This window comes from Zalophus californianus, chromosome X, assembly GCF_009762305.2.
Source record: "Zalophus californianus isolate mZalCal1 chromosome X, mZalCal1.pri.v2, whole genome shotgun sequence".
Taxonomy (NCBI): Eukaryota; Metazoa; Chordata; class Mammalia; order Carnivora; family Otariidae; genus Zalophus; species Zalophus californianus.
The window spans coordinates 74,218,381-74,240,535 of record NC_045612.1 but is presented as its reverse complement, the minus strand read 5'-3'; the positions used below and the strand labels follow the sequence as shown (position 1 = coordinate 74,240,535).

General features: G+C 36.4%; 1 protein-coding gene across 6 annotated transcripts in view; it reads right to left on the bottom strand.

Annotated features, from left to right (window-relative positions):
* OPHN1 (oligophrenin 1) overlaps positions 1-22,155 on the bottom strand; it is a 499,922-nt gene that overhangs the window by 37,217 nt on the left and 440,550 nt on the right. For all 6 annotated transcript variants that reach the window (XM_027608515.1, XM_027608517.1, XM_027608512.1 and 3 more), the window contains one exon: positions 20,530-20,677. In XM_027608515.1, coding sequence (XP_027464316.1) covers positions 20,530-20,677 — 148 coding nt within the window. The remainder of the gene's footprint in view (positions 1-20,529; positions 20,678-22,155) is intronic.

Genomic DNA, 22,155 nt, shown 5'->3' with positions numbered 1-22,155 from the left:
CCCCTGGAGGAGTGGTGCGGGTGCGCACCACAGGGATCTGCTGGGTTTGGAGACACCACATGGGGTCATGTGCCAGAGATAGAAATGCTCGGTCACAGGCCGGGTGAGCAGGGAGTGCGGCCGGAGACCAGGGAGATGGGAGTGACTAACTACTTTTCTCTGGGGGCGCACTGAGGAGTAGGGCCCCAAGCGCTCAGCTCTCCCAGGGCAGAGATTAGGAAGCTGCCATTTTCACTCTGTATGGGAAGCCTGCAGGGAACAAAAGCTCCCAAGAGAAAACCCGAGCAGATTACTTAGCCCGGCCCCCAACAAGGGCGGGGCAATTCTGCCTCCAGCAAAGACATTTAAGAACCACTGCCAACAAGCTCCACCCCCAGAAGATCAGCAAGAACAGTCAGCCAAGACCAAGTTTACCGATCAGTGAGAACCGCAGAACTCCAGAGCTAAGGGAATACTGCACATAGAATTCATGGCTTTTTTCCCATGATTCTTTACTCTTTCAAACTTAATTTTTTAAATTTACTTTTTTTTTAATTTTTCTTTTTCCCTTTGTCAACCAACATCAATCCCTTTTTTAAAAAAATCTTTTTTATTTTTCATTTTTAGAGTCATATTCTATCCCTTCATAGTAGTTAACTTTATTTTATATATATATATATATATATATATATATATATATATATATATATATATATATATATATATAAGTTGTTCTCTCTTTAAAATTTGGGGATACAGTTATTTCTAACAGACCAAAATATACTATAAATCTCTAGTGTATGGCTTTGTCCTAGTCTCCTGCCTGATCACATTCTCTTCTTTTTTTTTTAAATCCTCTTCTTTATTTTTTCAACCAACTTCTTATCTTATCAATTCCTTTTATAAAATCTTTTATAATTTTCATCTTTACACTCATACTCCATCCCTTCATTGTAATAACCCTTATTTTTGTACATATATAAGCTTTTCTTTCATTAAAATTTTGGGAGGCACTTTCTTCTAACACACCTATGCCCAAAATCTAGTGTGTGGCATTGATCTATGCACCAGTCTGATCATATATGATCATATTCTGTTTTTTTCTTTTGTTTTGTTTTGTTTTTTTATCTTTATCTTTTTCTTCTTTCTTTCTTTCCCTTTCTTTTCCCCCAGTTTCAGGTGTCTTCTGATTTGTTTAGTGTATATTTTTCTGGGGCTGTTGTTACCCTGTTAGCATTTTGTTCTCTCATTCATCTATTCTCCTCAGGACAAAATGACAAGCAGAAAAATCACCTCAAAAGAAAGAACAAGAGGCAGTAACGACTGCCAGGGACCTAATCAATACAGACATTAGTAAGATGTTGGAACTAGAGTTCAGAATGACAATTTTAAAGATACTAGATGGGCGTGAAAAAAGCACGGAAGATAATAGAAAAACCCTTTCTGGAGAAATAAAAGAACTAAAATCTAACCAAGTCGAAATCAAAAAGGCTATTAATGAGATGCAATCCAAAATGGAGGATCTAACTGCTAGAATAATGAGGCAGAAGAGAGAATTAGTGATATAGAAGACCAAATGATGGAAAATAAAGAAGCTGAGAAAAAGAGATAAACAACTACAGGATCACAAGGGCAGAATTTGAGAGATAAGTGATACCATAAGATGAAACAATATTAGAATAATTGGGATCCCAGAAGAAGAGAAAGAGAGAGGGGGCAGAAGATATATTGGAGCAAATTAGAGCAGAGAACTTCCCTAATTTGGGGAAGGAAACAGGCATCAAAATCCAGGAGCCACAGAAAACCCCCTCAAAATGAACAAATATTGGTCAACACCCTTACATCTAATAGTAAAACTTATGAGTCTCAGAGACAAAGAGAAAATCCTGAAACCAGCTCGGGAGAGGAGATCTGTAACCTAAAATGGTAGAAACATTAGATTGGCAACAGACCTATCCACAGAGACCTGGCAGGCCAGAAAGGACTGGCATGATATCTTCAGAGCACTAAAGGAGAAAAATATGCAGCCAAGAATACTATACACAGCTAGGCTGTCATTGAAAATAGAAGGAGAGATAAAAAGCTTCCAGGACAAACAAAAACTAAAGGAATTTGCAAACACGAAACCAGCCCTACAAGAACTATTGAAAGGGGTCCTCTAAGCAAAGAGAGAGCCTAAAAGTAACATAGACCAGAAAGGAACACAGACAATATACAGTAACAGTCACCTTATAGGCAATACAATGGCACTAAATTCATATCTTTCAATTGTTACCCTGAATGCAAATGGGCTAAATGCCCCAATCAAAAGACACAGGCTATCAGATTGGATAAACAAACAAGACCCATCAATATGCTGTCTGCAAGACACTCATTTTAGACACCTCTAGATTAAAAGTGAAGGGGTGAAAAACCATTTACCATGCTAATGGACACCAAAAGAAAGCTGGGGTGGCAATTCTTATATCAGACAAATTAGATTTTAAACCAAAGACTGTTAAGAAGAGATGAGGAAGGACACTATATCATACTTAAAGGGTTTATTCAAGAAGAAGATCTGAGAATTCCAAATATCTATGCCCCTAATATGGAAGCAGTCAATTATATAAGCCAATTAATAACAAAAGCAAAGAAAAACATCAACAATACAATAGTAGTGGGGGACTTTAACACACCTCTCACTGAAATGGACAGATCATCTAAGCAAAAGATCAACAAGGAGATAAAGACTTTAAATGACATACTGGACCAAATGGACATCACAGATATATTCAGAACATTCCATCCCAAAGCAACAGAATACACATTCTTCTCTTGTGCCCATGGAACATTCTCCAGAATAGATCACATCCTAGGTCACAAATCAGGTCTCAACCAGTACCAAAAGACTGGGATCATTCCCTGCATATTTTCAGACCACAGTGCTCTGAAACTAGAACTCAATCACAAGAGGAAAGTTGGAAAGAACTCAAATACATGGAGGCTAAAGAGCATCCTACTAAAGAATGAATAGGTCAACCAGGAAATTAAAGAAGAATGAAAAAAATTCATGGAAACCAAGGAAAATGAAAACACAAATGCTCAAAATCTTTGGGATGCAGCAAAGGCAGTCCTAAGAGGAAAGTATGTAGCAATACAAGCCTTTCTCAAGAAACAAGAAAAGTCTCAAATACACAACCTAACCCTACACCTAAAGGAGCTGGAGAAAGAACAGCAAATAAAGTCCAAACCCAGCAGGAGGAGAAATAATAAAGATCAGAGCAGAAATCCATGAAATAGAAACCAAAAGAACAGTAGAACAGATCAACAAAACGAGGAGCTGGTTCTTTGAAAGAATTAATAACATTGATAAACCCCTGACCAGACTTATCAAAAAGAAAAGAGAAATGACTCAAACAAAATCATGAATGAAAGAGGAGAGATCACAACCAACCCCAAAGAAATACAAACAAATATAAGAACATATTATGAGCAACTATATGCCAGCAAATTAGATAATCTGGAAGAAATGGATGCATTCCTAGAGATGTATCAACTACCAAAACTGAACCAGGAAGAAATAGAAAACCTGAACAGACCTATAACCACTAAGGAAATTGAAGCAGTCATCAAAAATCTCCCAACAAACAAGAGCCCTGGGCCAGATGGCTTCCCAGGGGAATTCTACCAAACATTTAAAGAAGAATTAATACCTATTCTTCTGAAACTGTTCCAAAAAAATAGAAGTGGAAGGAAAACTTCCAAACACGTTTTAAGAGGCCACCATTACCTTGATCCCCAAACCAGACAAAGACCCCATCAAAAAGAAGAATTACAGACCAATATCCTTGATGAAAATGGATGCAAAAATTCTTACCAAAATACTAGTCAACAGGATCCAACAGTACATTAAAAGGATTATTCACCACGACCAAGTGGGATTTATCCCTGGGCTGCAAGGTTGGTTCAACATGCGCAAAACAATCCATGTGATATAATACATTAATAAAAGAAAGAACAAGAACCATATAATCCTCTCAATAGATGTAGAAAAAGCATTTGACAAAGTACAGCATCCTTTCTTGATCAAAACTCTTCAGAGTATAGGGATAGAGGGTACATACCTCAATATCATAAAAGCCATCTATGAAAATCCACAGCAAATATCATTCTCAATGGGGAAAAACTGAGAGCTTTCCCCCTAAGGTCAGGAACATGGCATGGATGTCCACTATCACCACTGCTATTCAACATAGTACTAGAAGTCCTAGCCTCAGCAGTCAGACAACAAAAATAAATAAAAGGCATCTGAATAGGCAAAGAAGAAATCAAACTCCCACTCTTTGCAGATGATATGATACTTTATGTGGAAAACCCAAAAGACTCCACCCCAAAACTGCTAGAATTCATACAGGAATTCAGTAAAGTGGCAGGATATAAAATCAATGCACAGAAATCAGTGGCATTTCTATACACCAACAACAAGACAGAAAAAAGAGAAAGTAAGGAGTTGATCCCATTTACAAATGCACCCAAAATCATAAGATACCTAGGAATAAATCTAACCAAAGAAGCAAGGAATGTGTACTCAGAAAACTATAGAATACTCATAAAAGAAATTGAGGAAGATGCAAAGAAACGGAAAAACGTTCCATGCTCATGGTTTGGAAGAACAAATATTGTGAAAACGTCTATGCTTCCTAGAGCAATCTACACATTTAAAGCAATCCCTATCAAAATACCATCATTTTTTTCAAAGAAATGGAACAAATAATCCTAAAATTGTATGGAAACAGAAAAGACCCCGAATAGCCAGAGGAATGTTGCAAAAGAAAAGCAAAGCTGGTGGCATCACAATTCCGGACTTCAAGCTCAATACAAAGCTGTAATCATCAAGACAGTATGGTACTGGCACAAAAACAAACACATAGATCAATGGAACAGAATAGAGAGCCCAGAAGTGGACCCTAAACTCTATGGCCAACTAATCTTTGACAAAGCAGTTTAGAATGTCCAATGGAAAAAAGACAGTCTCTTCAACAAATGGTGTTGGGAAAATGGGACAGCCACATGCAGAAGAATGAAACTGGACCATTTCCTTACACCACACAGAAAAATAGAATCAAAATGGATGAAAGACCTACATGTGAGACAGGAATCCATCAAAATCCTTGAGGAGAACAGAGGCAGCAACCTTTTTGACCTCTTCTTGCTAGACACATCTCCAAAGGCAAGGGAAGCAAGGGCAAAAATGAACTATTGGGACTTCATCAAGATTAAAAGCTTTTGCATAGCAAAAGAAACAGTCAACAAAACGAAGAGACAACCTACAGAATGGGAGAAGATATTTGCAAATGACCTATCAGGTAAAAGGCTAGTATCCAAAATCTATAAAGAACTTATCAAACTCAACACCCAAAGAACAAATAATCCAATCAAGAAATGGGCAGAAGACACGGACAGACATTTCTGCAAAGAAGACATCCAGATGGCCAAAAGATACACAAAAAAAGTGCTCCACATGGCTCAGCATCAGGGAAGTACAAATCAAAACTTCAATGAGATACCACCTCACACCAGTCAGAATGGCTAAAATTAACAAGTCAGTAAATGACAGATGTTGGCAGGGATGCGGAGAAAGGGGAACCCTCCTATACTGTTGGTGGGAATGCAAGCTGGTGCAGCCACTCTGGAAAACAGCATGGAGGTTCCTCAAAACGTTGAAAATAGAGCTACCCTACTACCCAGCAATTGCACTACTGGGTATTTACCCCAAGGATAAAAATGTAGTGATCCAAAGGGGCACATGCACCCCAGTGTTTATAGCAGCAATATCCACAACAGCCAAACTATGGAAAGAGCCTAGATGTCCATCAACGGATGGATAAAGAAGAGTTGGTGTGTACACACACACACACACACACACACACACACACACACACACACACAGGAATATTATGCAGCCATCAAAGATGAAATCTTGTCATTTGCAATGACATGGATGGAACTAGAGGGTATTATGCTAAGTGAAATAAGTCAATCAGAGAAAGACATGTATCATATGATCTCATTGATATGAGGAATTTGAGAAACAAGACAGAGGATCATAGGGGAAGGGAGAGAAAAATGAAACAAGACGAAATCAGAGGGAGACAAAATATAAGAGACTATTAATCTCAGGAAACAAACTGAGGGTTGCTTGAATTGAGGGGGGTGGGAGGGATGAGGTGGCTGGGTGATGGACATTGGGGAGTGTATGTGCTATGGTGAATGCTGTGAGTTGTGTAAGACTGATGAATCACAGACCTGTACCCCTGAAACAAATAATACATTCTAGTTAAAAACAAACAAACAAAAAACACATTTTTCTTAACCATGACAGAGAGGATTAAATAATCTTTCTGTCTTCTTTATGGAAAATTAGTACCAAATTTTTATCAAATAAAGAGAGGAAAAATATAAAGATATATCAGGTATTTCATTGTTTAAAATAAAAATAGATTTTGTGATAAAAAAATTTTAATTTATTTGAGAGAGAGAAAGAGTCTGTGTGTGAGAGAGAGCACAAGCAGGGAGAGTGGCAGAGGGAGAGAAAGAAGCAGACTCCCCACCGAGAAGGCAACCCGACCCACGGCTGGATCCCAGGACCCTGGAATCATAACCTGAGCTTGAAGGCAGATGCTTAACCGACTGCGCCACCCAGGCGCCCCTAGAGTTATTTCTGTATAAGATCATACCATCTACAGGGCGCCTGGGTGGCTCAGATGGTTAAGCGTCTGCTTTCGGCTCAGGTCATGATCCCGGGGGGTCCTGGGATTGAGTCCCGCATCGGCCTCCCTGCTCTTTGGGAGCCTGCTTCTCCCTCTGCTTCTCTCTCTCTCTCTCCGTCTCTCATGAATAAATAAATAAAATCTTAAAAAAAAAAAAAGATCATACTGTCTACAAACAGACTATTTTACTTCTTCCTTTCTAATTTGGACACTTATTTTTTCTTTTTCTTGACTAACTTCTCTGGCTAGGACTACAGTATTATGCTGAATAAAAATGGAGACAGTGGACATCCTTGTTCCTGATCTTAGAAGAGGTTTCAGCTTTTCACCTTTGAGTATAATATTAGCTGTGGGTTTGTCATATATGGCCTTTATGATATTGAAGTACATTCCTTCTATACCTAATTTGTTGGGAATTGTTATCACAAAATAATATTGATGAATATGCTTTTTCTGGATCTATTGAAATCATATAATTTTTATCTTTCATTCTATCAATGTGATGTGTCGCATTTATTGTTTTATTTATATTGAACCATACTTGTATCCATCCTAGGGATAAATCCCACTTGATCATAGTTTAAGATCCTTTTAATCTGCTGTTGAATTCAGTTTTCTAGTATCATGTTGAGGAGTTTTGCATCTATGTTCATCAGGGATACTGGCCTACAGTTTTCCTGTTTTATATTGTCTTGTTTGGCTTTGGTATCAAGGTAATGCTGGCCCCATAAAATGAGATATAATTGTTCCCTCTTCTTAAAGTTTTTGGAAGGGTTTGAGAAGGATTGGTATTAATTCCTCATTAATTGTTGGTAGAATTCTCCAGTGAATACCTTAGGTTGTGAAGAAGCTTTTCTTGGTTGGGAGGTTTTCAATTGCTGATTCAATCTCCTTACTCATTATTGGTCTGTTAAGTTTTTCTATTCATAATTCAGTCTTGATAGCTTATGTTTCTAGAAATGTATCCATTTCTTCTAGGTTATCCAATTTGTTGGCAATTGTTCACAGTTGTCTCTTTATGATTCTCTGAATTTCTGTGGTATCAGTTGTAATGCCTCCTCTTTCATTAATAATTTTGAGTCTTCTCTTTTTTTCCCTAGTCTAAATAAATGTCAATTTTGTTTTTAAAAACAAATTGTTTTTAAAAACAATTTTTAAAAACAATTTCTTTTATTTTTTCTATTGTTTTTCTGATCTTTATTCCCTTTATCTCTACACTGATATTTATTTTTTCCTTCCTTCTGCTAACTTTGGCCTTATTATTTTTTTCTTTTTTGTAGTTCCTTATGATGTAAGGCTAGGTTATCTCTGATTTTTTTTTCTTAATGTAGGCATTTGACACTATAAACTTCCTTCTTAGAACAGCTTTTACTACAATGCATAAGTTTTGGTACATTGTGTTTCCATTTTTGTTTGTTTCATGAGAATTTTTTTAATTCCAGTTTGATTTATTCTTTGACCCACTGGTTTCTTAGGAGTGTGTTAATTTCCAAATATTTGTAATTTTTTCTATTTTTCTCCAGCCATTTATTTCCAGTTTCATATCACTGTGGTCAGAAAAGATACTTGGTATGAATTTAATCTTCTTAAATTTGTTAAGACTTATTTTGTGGCCCAACATATAATCTATCCTGGAGAATATTCCGTGGTGTTCATAAAAATGTGTATTCTATTGCTACTGAATGGAACATATGACTCTTAAGTCCATTTGGTCTATATTGTTGTTCAAGTCAGCTATTTCCTTATTTTCTGTCTGAATGATTGATGCATTTTTAAAAGTGGAGTATTAAAATCCCCTACTATTTTGTTATTGCTCTATTTCTCTCTTTATTCTGCTAATATTTGCTTTACATACTTAGGTGCTCGGATGTTGGGTACATATATATTTACAATGGTTATATCCTTTGATAAATGACATAATTATTATTATATAATGACCATTTTTGTCTCTTGTGACAGTTTTTGACATATAGACTATTTTTCCTTATGTAAGTACTGTTACTCTTGCTCTTTTTTGACTACCATTTGCACGGAATACTTTTCCTCCTCCTTCATTTTCAGCCTATTTGTGTCCTTACTGCTAAAGTGAATCTTTTCTAGACAAAATATAGTTGAATCTTATTTTTTAATCTACTCAGCTGCTCCATGTCTTTCATTGGAGAATTTAATCCATTTTCATTTAAAGTAATTACAGGCACACCTCAGATATATTGCAGGTTTGGTTCCAGACCACTGAAATAAAGTGAACATTACAATTAAAGAAAGTCAAATAAGTATTTTGGTTTCCCAGTACATAGAGAAGTTATGTTCATACTACACTGTACCATATTAAGTATGCAATGACATTATGTCTAAAAAGACAATGTGTATACCTTAATTTAAAAAAATACTTTATTGAGAGGACTCTGAGTAGAAAGGAAAGACCATAAATGAGAATATGAAACATAAGTATACTTGTAAAAATCAGTCAAGGGATTCACAAAAGGAAGAATGTAAAATATGATACCGGATACCTAAACTATGGGGAGGAGAGGAGAGAAGAGTGGATTCAAATTTAAGTGACCATCAATTTAATATGGACTGCTATATGCAGAAGGGGTTATATACAAACATAAAGTAAACATATATCAAAACCCACTAATAAATATGCAAAAAATAAAGAGAAATGAATCCAAGTGTATCACTAAAGAAAACCAGGAAACACGAAAGACAGCAAAAGAAGAAAGGATCAGAGAAAAATATAGAAACAACCACAAAACAAGTAACAATATGGCACTAAATACATATCTATCAATAATTACTTTGAATATAAATGGACTAATTGCTCTAATCAAAAGACAGGCTGGTGAAATGGATTAAAAAAAAAACAAGACCCATCTATATGCTGCCTATAAGAAACTCATTTCAAACCTAAAGACACTTGTAGATTAAAAATGAGGGGATGGAGAAACATTTATCATGCAAATGAATGTCAAAAAGCCAGAACTGCAAAACTTATATCAGGCAAAAGAAGCTTCATTTATTTTATTTTTATTTATTTATTTTTAACAAAATCCATTTATTAGTTGGTGGACATGTGGGTTGTTTCCATTTTTGGCTATTATAAATGTGATGCTATATACATTCACATACTAGTTTTTATTGTTGTTGTTTGTTTGTTTTTCTTTTATTTTAGTTTCAGGGGTAGAATTTAGTGATCCATCAGTTGCATATAACACCCAGTGATCAAGTGCCCTCCTTAATGCCCCTCACCCAATTACTCCATCCCCTGACTCACCTCCCCTCCAACAACCCTGTTTTTTTTCCCTATACTTAAGAGTCTCTTATGCTTTGCTTTGCTCTCTGTCTTTTTTATTTCATTTTTCCTTCCCTTCTCCTATGTTCATTTGTTTTATTTTTTAAATTCCACATATGAGTCAAATCATATGGATCTGTCTTTCTCTGACTTATTTTGCTTAGCATAATACCCTCTAGTTCCATGCATGTCATTGCAAATGGCAAGATTTCATTCTTTTCGACTGCTGAGTAATATTACATTGTGTGTGTGTGTGTGTGTGTGTATATATATATATATATATATATATATATATACACACACCACATCTTCTTCATCCATTCATCTACAATAGATATCTGGGCTCTTTCCATATTTTGGCTATTGTGGACATTGGAACTATATAAACATTGGGGTGCATATGTCCCTTCAAATCACTATGTCTGTGTCCTTTGGAAAAATACCTGGTAGTGCAATTGCTGGGTTTTAGGGTAGTTCTATTTTTAACTTTTTGAGGAAGCCCCATACTATTTTATGGAGTGGCTGCACCACTTTGCATTCTCATCAACAGTGTAAGAGAGTTCCTCTTTCTCCACAACCTCACTAACATCTGTTGTTTTCTGAGTTGTTAATTTTAGTCATTCTGACCAGTGTGAGGTGGTATCTCATTGTGGTTTTGATTTGTATTTCCCTGCTGCCGAGTGATGTTGAGCATTTTTTCTTCTCTCTGTGAGCTATTCGTATGTCTTCTTTGGAGAAATGTCTCTTCATGTCTTTTGTCCATTTTTTAAATTGGATTACTTGTTTTTTGAGTGTTGAGTTGTATAAGTTCTTTATATATTTTGGTTACTAACCCTTTATCTGATATGTCATTTGTGAATATCTTCTCCCATTCCATAGGTTGCCTTTTAGTTTTGTTGACTGTTTCCTTTGCTGTGCAAAAGCTTTTTATCTTGAAGTCCTGATAGTTAATTTTTGCTTTTGTTTCCCTTGCCTTTGAAGATGTGTCTAGCAAGAAGGTGCTGTGTGGCTGAGGTCAAAGAGGTTGCTGCCTGTGCTCTCCTCTAAGATTTTGACGGATTCCTGTCTCACATTTAAGTCTTTCATCCATTTTGAGTCTATTTTTGTGTATAGTATAAGAAACTGGTCCAGTTTCATTCTTCTGCATGTGGCTGTACAATTTTCCCAACCATTTGTTGAAGAGACTGTCTTTTTTCCATTGGATGTTCTTTCCTGCTTTGTTGGAAGATTAGTTGATCATAGAGTTGAGGGTCCATTTCTGGGCTCTCTATTCTGTTCCACTGATCTATGTGTCTGTTTTTGTGCCAGTAACATACTGTCCTGATGATTACAGCTTTGTAATAGAACTTGAAGTCCGGAATTGTGATGCCACAAGCTTTGGTTTTATTTTTCAACATTCCTTTGGCTATCTGGGGTATTTTCTGGTTCCATACAAATTTTAGGATTGTTTGTTCCAGCTCTGTGAAAAATGCTGATGGCATTTTGATAGGGACTGCCTTGATTGTGTAGATTGGTTTGGGTAGCATAGTCATTTTAACAATATTTGTTCTTCCATTTCGTGAGCATGGAAGATTTTTCCCTTTCTTTGTGTCTCCTTCAATTTCTTTTATAAGTGTTCTATAGTTTTCAGAATACAGAACCTTTACCTCTTTGGTTAGGTTTATTTCCAGGTATCTTATGGTGTTTGGTGCAATTATAAATGGGATCGATTCCTTGATTTTTCTTTCTGCTGCATCATTGTTAGTGTATAGATATGGAACTGACTTCTGTGCATTGATTTTATATCTTGTGACTTGGGCAAAGTAGGCTTTAAAAAACAAAGACTGTCGGGTGCCTGGGTGGCTCAGATGGTTAAGTGTCTGCCTTTGGCTCAGGTCATGATCCCAGGGTCCTGGGATCAAGCCCTGCATTGGGCTCCCTGCCTGCTTGGTGGGGAGCCTCCTTCTTCCTCTCCTTCTACTGCTCTCCCTGCTGTGCTTTCTTGCTCTCTCTGTTAAATAAATAAGTAAAATATTTAAAAAATAAAACAAAGACTGTAGCAAGAGACAAACAAGGACAGTATATAATAATAAAGGGGAAAATCCAACAAGAGGATATAAAAATTGTAAATATTTATGCACCCAACATGGGAGCAACCAAGTACATAAAACACTTCACAAACAAAAGAACAAATTTATAATAATACAATAATACTAGGGGACTTTAACACCATGCTTACATCAATGGACAGACCATCCAATCAGAAAACCAACAAGCAAATAACGGCTTTGAATGACACACTGGACGAGACGGATTTAACAGATATATTCAGAACATTCCATCCTGAAACAGCAGAATACACATTCTTTTCAAGTACACATGGAACATTCTCCAGAATGGATCACAAATTATGCCACAAGACAAGTCTCAACAAATTCAAAAAGATTAAAGTAATACCATGCATATTTTCTGACCACCACACTATGAAACTATAAATCAATGAGAAGAAAAAATCTGGAAAGAGCACAAATACATAGAGGCTAAATAACATGCTACTAAACAATGAATGGGTCAACCAATAGATCAAAGAAGAAATAAAAAATTACATGGAAACAAATGAAAAAGAAAACACAACAGTCCAATAATCATTGGGATGCAGCAAAGGCAGTTCTAAGAGGGAAGTTTATAGCAAGACAGGCCAATCTCTAGAAGCAAGAAAAATCTCAAATAAACAACCTAACTTCACACATAAAGGAGCTAGAAAAAGAACAAACAAAACCGAAATCCAAGTAGAAGGAAGGAAATAATAAATATTTTAATAGAAATAAAAGATACAGAAGCTTAGAAAAAAAAAACTATAGAACAGCCAATGAAACCAGGAGCCAGTTCTTTGAAAAGATAAACAAAACCGATAAACTTCTAGCCATACTCACCAGAAAAAAAAGAGAAATTACTCAAATAAATAAAATCACAAATGAGAGAGGAGAAATAGCAGCCAACACCACAGAAATACAAACAAACATAAGAAAATATTATGAGAAACTACATGCCAACAAATTGGACAACCTAGAAGAAATGGGTAAATTCCTAGAAACATATAACCTACCAAAACTGGAGCAGGAAGAAATAGAAAAGTTGAACAGACCAATAACCAGCAAAGAAATTGAATTCAGTAATAAAAAAACTCCCAAAAAACAGAAGTCCAGGCAAGAGAGCTTCACAGGCAATTTCTACCAGACGTTTAAAGATTTGATATCTATTCTTCTCCAGATATTACAAAAATAGAAAAGGAAGGATAACTTCCAAATTCATTCTATGAGGCCAGCATTACCCTGATACCAAAACCAGATGAAGACAGCACACAGAAAAACCCCACAAACTGATATCTCTCTTGAACACAGATGCAAAAAAATCTCAACAAAATACTAGTAAATCAAATACAACAATACTTCAAAACATTTTAATTCACCACAAACAAGGGGGATTTATTCCAAGGATGCAAGGGTGGTTCAATATTAGCAAGTTAATCAATATGATACATCACATCAATAGGGGAAAGGATAAAAACCATATGATCACTTCAGTAGATGCAAAAAAGACATTTGACAAAGTGCCCATCCATTCATGGAAAAAAAAAAAACCTCAACAAAGTAGGTCTTGAGGGAACATACCTCAACATAAAGGTCTTATATGAAAAACTCACAGTGAACATCATACTAAATGGGGAAAAACTGAGAGCTTTTCCCCTAAGATCATGAACAAGACAAGGATAATCACTCTCACCACTTTTATTCAACATAGTACTGGAAGTCCTAGCTACAGCAATCAGACAAGAAAAAGAAATAAAAGGCATTCTAACTGGCATGGAAGAAGTAAAACTTTCACTATTTGCAGATGACATGATACTATATATAGAAAAACCTGAAGACTCTACCAAAAATCTACTAGAACTGATAAATAAATTCATAAAGTTGCAGGATACAAATCAATGTTCAGAAAAGTCAATACATTTCTATATAATAGTAATGATGCAGCAGAAAGAGAAATATAAAAAACAATTCTATTTAAAATTACACTAAAAATAATAAAGTACCTAGGAATAAATATAGCCAAAGAGATGAAAGACCTGTACACTGGAAACTATATAACATTAAAGAAATTAAGGATGACACAAAGAAATGGAAAGAAACTCCATACTCATGGACTGGAATAACAAATATTGTTAAAATGTCTCTACTACCCAAAGCCATCTAGAGATTTAATGAAATCCCTATCAAAAGACCAGTAGTATTTCTCACAGAACTGGAAAAAACAACCCTAAAATTTATATGGAATCAGAAAAGACCCCAAATAGCCAAAGCAATCTTGAAAAAGAAAAACAAAACTGGAAGCACAATTCTAGACTTCAAGTTATACTACAAAGCTGTAGTAGTCAAAAGAGTACGGTACTGGCACAAAAATAAGTAGCTAGATCAATGGAACAGAATAGAAAACCCAGAAATAAATGCACAATTATATGATCAGTTAATCTTCAAAAAGGAGGAAAGACTAAACAATGAGGAAAAGACTGTCTCTTCAACAAATGTTGCCTCTAAAACAGGGTAGCTACATGCAAAAGAATGAAAGTGAACCACTTACTTATACCATATACAAAAATAAACTCAAAATGGATTAAACATCTAAATGTGAGATCTGAAACCCTAAAAATTTTAGAAGAGAACATAGGCAGTAATTTCTCTGACATCAGCCATAGCATCATTTTCATAGGTATGTCTCCTGAGGCAAGGGAAATAAAAGCAAAAATAAACTACTGGGACCATATCAAAACAAAAGCTCCTGCACAGTGAAGGAAACAATTAACAAAACTAAAAGGCAACCGGTTGAATGGGAGAAGATATTTGCAAATGATGTATCTGATTTAGGGTTAGTATCTAACATATGTAAGAAACTTATACAACTCAACACCTAAAAAACAATCCAATTAAAAATAAAGGTCTTATATGAAAAACTCACAGTGAACATCATATGAGCAGAAGAAATGAACAGACATTTCTCCAAAGAAGACATAGATAGCAAACAGACACATGAAAAGATGCTCAACATCACTCATCATCAGGGAAATTCAAATCAAAATTACAATGAGATATTACCTCAAACCTGTCAGAAGGGCTAAAATTAAAAATATAAGAAACAGTAAGTTTGGTGAGGATGTTCAGAAAAAGGAAATCTCAGACACATTTGGTGGGAATGCAAACTTGTACAGCCACTGTGGAAAACAGTATGGAGGTTCCTCAAAAATTTAAAAATAGAACTACCCCATGGGGTCCTCTAAGCAAAGAAAGAGCCTAAAAGTAACAGACAGGAAAGGAACACAGACAATATACAGTAGCAGTCACCTTACAGACAATAAAATGGCACTAAATTCATATCTTTCAATAGTTACCCTGAATGTTAAATGGGCTAAATGCCCCAATCAAAAGACACAGACTATCAGATTGGATAAAAAAACAAGACCCATCAATATGCTGTCTGCAAGACACTCATTTTAGACCCAAAGACACCTCCAGATTGAAAGTGAGGGGGTGGAAAACCATTTACCATGCTAATGGACACCAAAAGAAAGCTGGGGTGGCAATCCTTATATCAGACAAATTAGATTTTAAACCAAAGACTGTAAGAAGAGATGAGGAAGGACACTATATCATACTTAAAGGGTCTATTCAACAAGAATTTCTAACAATTGTAAATATCTATGCCCCTAACATGGGAACAGCCAATTATATAAGCCAATTAATAACAAAAGCAAATAAACACATCGACAACAATGCAGTAATAGTGGGGGACTTTAACACCCCCCTCACTGAAATGGACAGATCATCTAAGCAAAAGATCAACAAGGAAATAAAGACTTTAAATGACACACTGGACCAAATGGACTTCACAGACATATTCAGAACATTCCATCCCAAAGCAACAGAATACACATTCTTCTCTTGTGCCCATGGAACATTCTTCAGAACAGATCACATCCTAGGTCACAAAGCAGGTCTCAACCGGTACCAAAAGACTGGGATCATTCCCTGCATATTTTCAGACCACAGTGCTTTGAAACTAGAACTGAATCACAAGAGGAAAGTCAGAAAGAACTCAAATACATGGAGGGAAAAGAGCATCCTACTAAAGAATGAATGGGTCAACCAGGAAATTAAAGAAAAATTCATGGAAACCAATGAAAATGAAAACACAACCGTTCAAAATCTTTGGGATGCAGCAATGGCAGTCCTAAGAGGAAAGTATATAGCAATACAAGCCTTTCTCAAGAAACAAGAAAGGTCTCAAATACACAACCTAATCTTACACCTAAAGAGCTGGAGAAAGAACAGCAAATAAAGCCTAAACCCAGAAGGAGAAGAGAAATAATAAAGATCAGAGCAGAAATCCATGAAATAGAAACCAAAAGAACAGTAGAACAGATCAATGAAATGAGGAGCTCGTTCTTTGAAAGAATTAACAAGATTGATAAACCCCTGGCCAGACTTATCAAAAAGAAAAGAGAAGGACCCAAATAAATAAAATCATGGATGAAAGAGGAGAGATCACAACCAACACCAAACAATTATAAGAACATACTATGAGCAACTATATGCCAGCAAATTAGATAATCTGGAAGAAATGGATGCATTCCTAGAGATGTATCAACTACCAAAACTGAACCAGGAAGAAATAGAAAACCTGAACAGACCTATAACCACTAAGGAAATTGAAGCAGTCATCAAAAATCTCCCAAGAAACAAAAGCCCTGGGCCAGATGGCTTCCGAGGGGAATTTTACCAAACATTTAAAGAAGAATTAATACCTATTCTTCTGAAACTGTTCCAAGAAATAGAAATGGAAGGAAAACTTCCAAACACGTTTTAAGAGGCCACCATTACCTTGATCCCCAAACCAGACAAAGACCCCATCAAAAAGAATTACAGACCAGTATCCTTGATGAACATGGATGCAAAAATTCTCACCAAAATACTAGCAAATAGGATCCAACAGTACATTAAAAGGATTATTCACCACAACCAAGTGGGATTTATTCCTGGGCTGCAAGTTTGGTTCAACATGTGCAAATCAATCAATGTGATATAATACATTAATAAAAGAAAGAACAAGAACCATATGATCCTCTCAATAGATGCAGAAAAAGCATTTGACAAAGTACAGCATCCTTTCTTGATCAAAACTCTTCAGAGTATAGGGATAGAGGGTACATACCTCAATATCATAAAAGCCATCTATTAAAAACCCACAGCAAATATCTTTCTCAATGGGGAAAAACTGAGAGCTTTCCAGCTAAGGTCAGGAACACGGCAGGGATATCCACTATCACCCCTGTTATTAAACATAATACTAGAAGTCCTAGCCACAGCAATCAGACAACAAAAAGAAATAAAAGGCATCTGAACAGCAAAGAAAAAGTCAAACTCTCACTGTTTGCAGATGATATGATACTTTATGTGGAAAACCCAAAAGACTCCACCCCAAAATTGCTAGAACTCATACAGGAATTCAGTAAAGTGGCAGGATATAAAAATCAATGCACAGAAATCAGTGGCATTCCTATACATCAACAAGACAGAAGAAAGAGAAATTAAGGAGTCGATCCCATTTACAAATGCACCCAAAATCATAAGATACCTAGGAATAAATCTAACCAAAGAGGCAAAGAATCTGTACTCAGAAAACTATAAAACACTCAGGAAAGAAATTGAGGAAGACACAAAGAAATGAAAAACATTCCATGCTCATGGATTGGAAGAACAAATATTGTGAAGATGTCAATGCTTCCTAGAGCAATCTACACATTTAAAGCAATCCCCATCAAAATACCATCCACTTACTTCAAAGAAATGGAACAAATAATCCTAAAATTTGTATGGAACCAGAAAAGACCCCAGATAGCCAGAGGAATGTTGCAAAATAAAAGCAAAGCTGGTGGCATCACAATTTTGGACTTTAAGTTCTATTACAAAGCTGTAATCAACAAGACAGTATGGTACTGGCACAAAAACAAACACACAGATCAATGGAACAGAATAGAGAGCCTAGAAATGGACCCTCCACTCTGTGGTCAACTAATTTTCGACAAAGCAGGAAAGAATGTCCAATGACTTAATCAAGATAAAAAGCTTTTGCACAGCAAAGGAAATAGTCAACAAAACCAAAAGACAACCGACAGACTGGGAGAAGATATTTGCAAATGACATATCAGATAAAGGGCTAGGATCCAAAATCTATAAAGAACTTATCAAACTCAACACTCAAAGAACAAATAATCCAATCAAGAAATGGGCAGAAGACATGAACAGACATTTCTCCAAAGAATACATCCAAATGGCCAACAGACACATGAAGAAGTGCTCAGCATCACTCGGCATCAGGGAAATCCAAGTCAAAACCTCAATGAGATACCACCTCACACCAGTCAGAATGGCTAAAATTAACAAGTCAGGAAACAACAGATGTTGGCGGGGATGTGGAGAAAGGGGAACCCTCCTACACTGTTGGGGGGAATGCAAACTGGTGCAGTCACTCTGGAAAACAGTATGGAGGTGCCTCAAAAAGTTGAAAATAGTGCTACTATATGACCCAGCAATTGCACTACTGGGTATTTACCCCAAAGATACAAATGTAGGGATCCGAAGGGGTACGTGCACCCCAATGTTTATAGCAGCAATGTCCACAACAGCCAAACTGTGGAAAGAGCCAAGATGCCCATCGACAGATGAATGGATAAAGAAAAGGTGGTATATATATATAATAGAATATTATGCAGCCATCAAATGAATGAAATCTTGCCATTTGCAATGACATGGATAGAACTGGAGTGTATTATGCTGAGCAAAATAAGTCAATCAGAGAAAGGCATGTATCATATGATCTCACTGATATGAGGAATTCTTAATCTCAGGAAACAAAGTGAGAGTTGCTGGAGTGGTGGGGGGTGGGAGGGATGGGGTGGCTGGGTGATAGACATTGGGGAGGATTTGTGCTATGGTGAACACTGTGAATTGTGTAAGAATGTTGAATCACAGACCTGTACCTCTGAAACAAATAATACATTATGTGTTAAAAAAAAAAAAAGAAGATTGTAGGAAGGGAAAATTGAAGGGGGGGACATTGGAGGGGGAGACGAGCCATGAGAGACTATGGACTCTGAGAAACAAACAGAGGGTTCTAGAGGGGAGGGGGTTGGGGGGATGGGTTAGCCTGGTGATGGGTATTAAAGAGGGCACATATTGAATGGAATACTGGGTGTTATATGCAAACAATGAATCATGGATCACCACATCAAAAATTAATGATATAATGTATGGTGATTAACAAAACATAATAATAATAAAAAAGAACTACCCTATGATCCAATAATTACACTACTGGGTATTTATCCAAAGAATACAAAAACACTAATTCAAAGGGATACATGGACCCTTACGTTTATAGCAGCATTATTACAAGAGCAAAACTGTGGAACCAGCCCAAGTGTCCCTTGATAGATGCATGGATAAAGAAGATATGGTATATATGTGGGGTACATATAATGAAATATAATCATCCATATAAAAGAATGAAATCTTGCCATTTGCAATGATCTGTATAGAGCTAGAAAGTATTATCCTAAATGAAATAAGTCAGAGAAAGACAAAGACCATATGATTTCACTCATATGTAGAATTTAAGAAACAAAACAATCCAGCAAAGGGGAAAAGAGAGAGATAGAGAAACCAAGTAACAGTCTCTTCACTATAGGGAATAAACTGATGGTTACCAGAGGGGAGGTAGGTGCTGGAATGGATAAAATAGGTGATGGGGATTAAGGAGTACATTTCTTCTGATGAGCACCAAGTGTTGTATGTAAGTGTTGAATCACTACATTGTACGCCTGAAACTAATATAACTATATTAACTAATATAACTTTATATTAACTATTTTGGAATTAAAATAAAAGCCTAATAAATAAAAGAATACTTTATTGCTTAAAAATGTTAACAATCATCTGAGATTTCAGCAAGTCACAATCCTTATGCTGGAGGAGTGTCTGGCCTTATTGTTAATGGCTGCTAACTGATCAGGGTAGTGGCTGCTGAAGGTTGGGCTAGCTATGGCAATTTCTTAAAATAAGACAATAATGAAGTTTGCTGCATTGACTGACTTCTCCTTTCACATGCCATTTCTGTTTAACATGCAATGCTGTTTGATGGCATTTTACCCACAGTAGAACTTTCAAAATTGGAGTTGATACTCTCAAATCCTGCCACTGCTTTATCAACTAAGTGTAAATAATATTCAGAATCCTTTGTTGTCATTTCAACAGTCTTTATAGCATCTTAACTAGGAGTAGATTCAATCTCAAGAAACCACTTTCTTTGCTCATCCATAAGAAGCAACTCCTCATCTGTGAAGTTTTCTCATGAGATTGCAGCAATCTAGTCACTTCTAATTCTATTAAGAAGCTAAGGATATACCTCAGTACTGACCTTCACTTTCATCCAAGGAAGAAGTATAAAAAACTGTTCTTTCCCGCAGCAAGCGTTTTGAAATTGTGATTGGTTTGTGCCTTCTTGCTGTCACTCGAGGTGGAGGCACTGGGGGTGTGGCACTTTCCTCAGGTGGACCTGAATAGATCTGTAAAAGGAGAATATTTTCAGGAAACAATTAGAAAGATCGAGTTTTTGTCTCCCTAATGCTAACTACCAGTTGATGCCTACCAGCACTACATCTAGAGTCTGACAGAGCAATTCTAATATGACTAAAGGAATTGGGATTTTTAAAATCACTCTAGTTACCAGCAAGTGTTTAGAAGTCTCCTATCATGTTTAAGACACAGGACCTGGCACTTCACAGTGTGGAGGAAAGAATGCAGACAAAAACTGCACAATCAGTTCTGGATTTCCACTTACTGCCTGGAAAACCTTAGGCAAGTCACCTATCTCTGAGCTTTAGATTCCTCATCTGTAATATGGGGAGAGCACCATGTACCTCACAGGGTGTGATGAGAATCAAGTAAAAAGGGTAGTCAAGGTACCTACTGTATGGGTAGGGGTGGGGTGTGGAGGGTTACTAAAATGCACCCAATATTTCTGAAAGGATACTAAAGAAATTGGTTAAATTGTTTGCTTCAAGACAGGAATAATGAGTGGCTGAGGAAAGGATGGAGGAAACTTATTTCTCACTCCTTTATCATTTTGATCTTTTAAAATTTCATACCATGTAGCATTACTTAGTCAAAAAAGAAAGGGCGAAAACAAAATGTTTTATACATTGTAAAAAGTGCTGGACAAATGAGGGAGAAGCTATCATTTACAAATTTTTTTTAAGCAGGGTCCATGCTCAGCACAGAGCCCAACATGGGGCTTGAACTCACGACCCTGAGATCAAGACCCAAACCGAGATCAAGAGTCAGATGCCTAACTGACTGAGCCAACCAGGCACTCCTAATGATTACAATTTTTATATAGTGTCATATGTATTGGAAAATCTTTCTTGTCTCTGGGGGAGACTGAGCTTTTGGCCAGAGTGCACACATTTTGGGAGGACACACACATGGTGAGGGAAGAAGGGGACAATTGTGTAGTGCAAAAATGAAATCAACCCCGATGATTAGTGCAAAGAGAAATGCCAGAGACCAGTATCAGGCTGCAAGGTCACAAAAATTACATGACTGGGAACACAAGGAAACCTTGTGTAAAAGCTGAACAATGATAGAAAGCAGGGCATGTCTCAATGTTTCATGGCATAGGAAAGAGAGAATATGACATAGTAGCAAGCAGATAAACTTTGAGGCCATAGAGTTTCACAACCTATAGTAATAATATTCTAAATAACTACCACTTTGTGAGCATATGTTTATGCACTATAGGAGTTAAGAATATCCCTTGCCATTTATCAAACACACCAGGGCCTATGCACTGAGTGTTTCATCTACCTGGAGTGCTCTTCCTCCAGATATCCATATAGCTTGCTCTCTTAATTTCAGTAGGCTATGATCAAATTTATTCCTCTCAGTGAGTCTTCCAAGTGAATGTATCTAAAATTTTTATATACCTCCCTGTATGCAATGCCTCCTATCTCCCTTCCTTTTTTTTCTCCTTAGCATTTCTTAT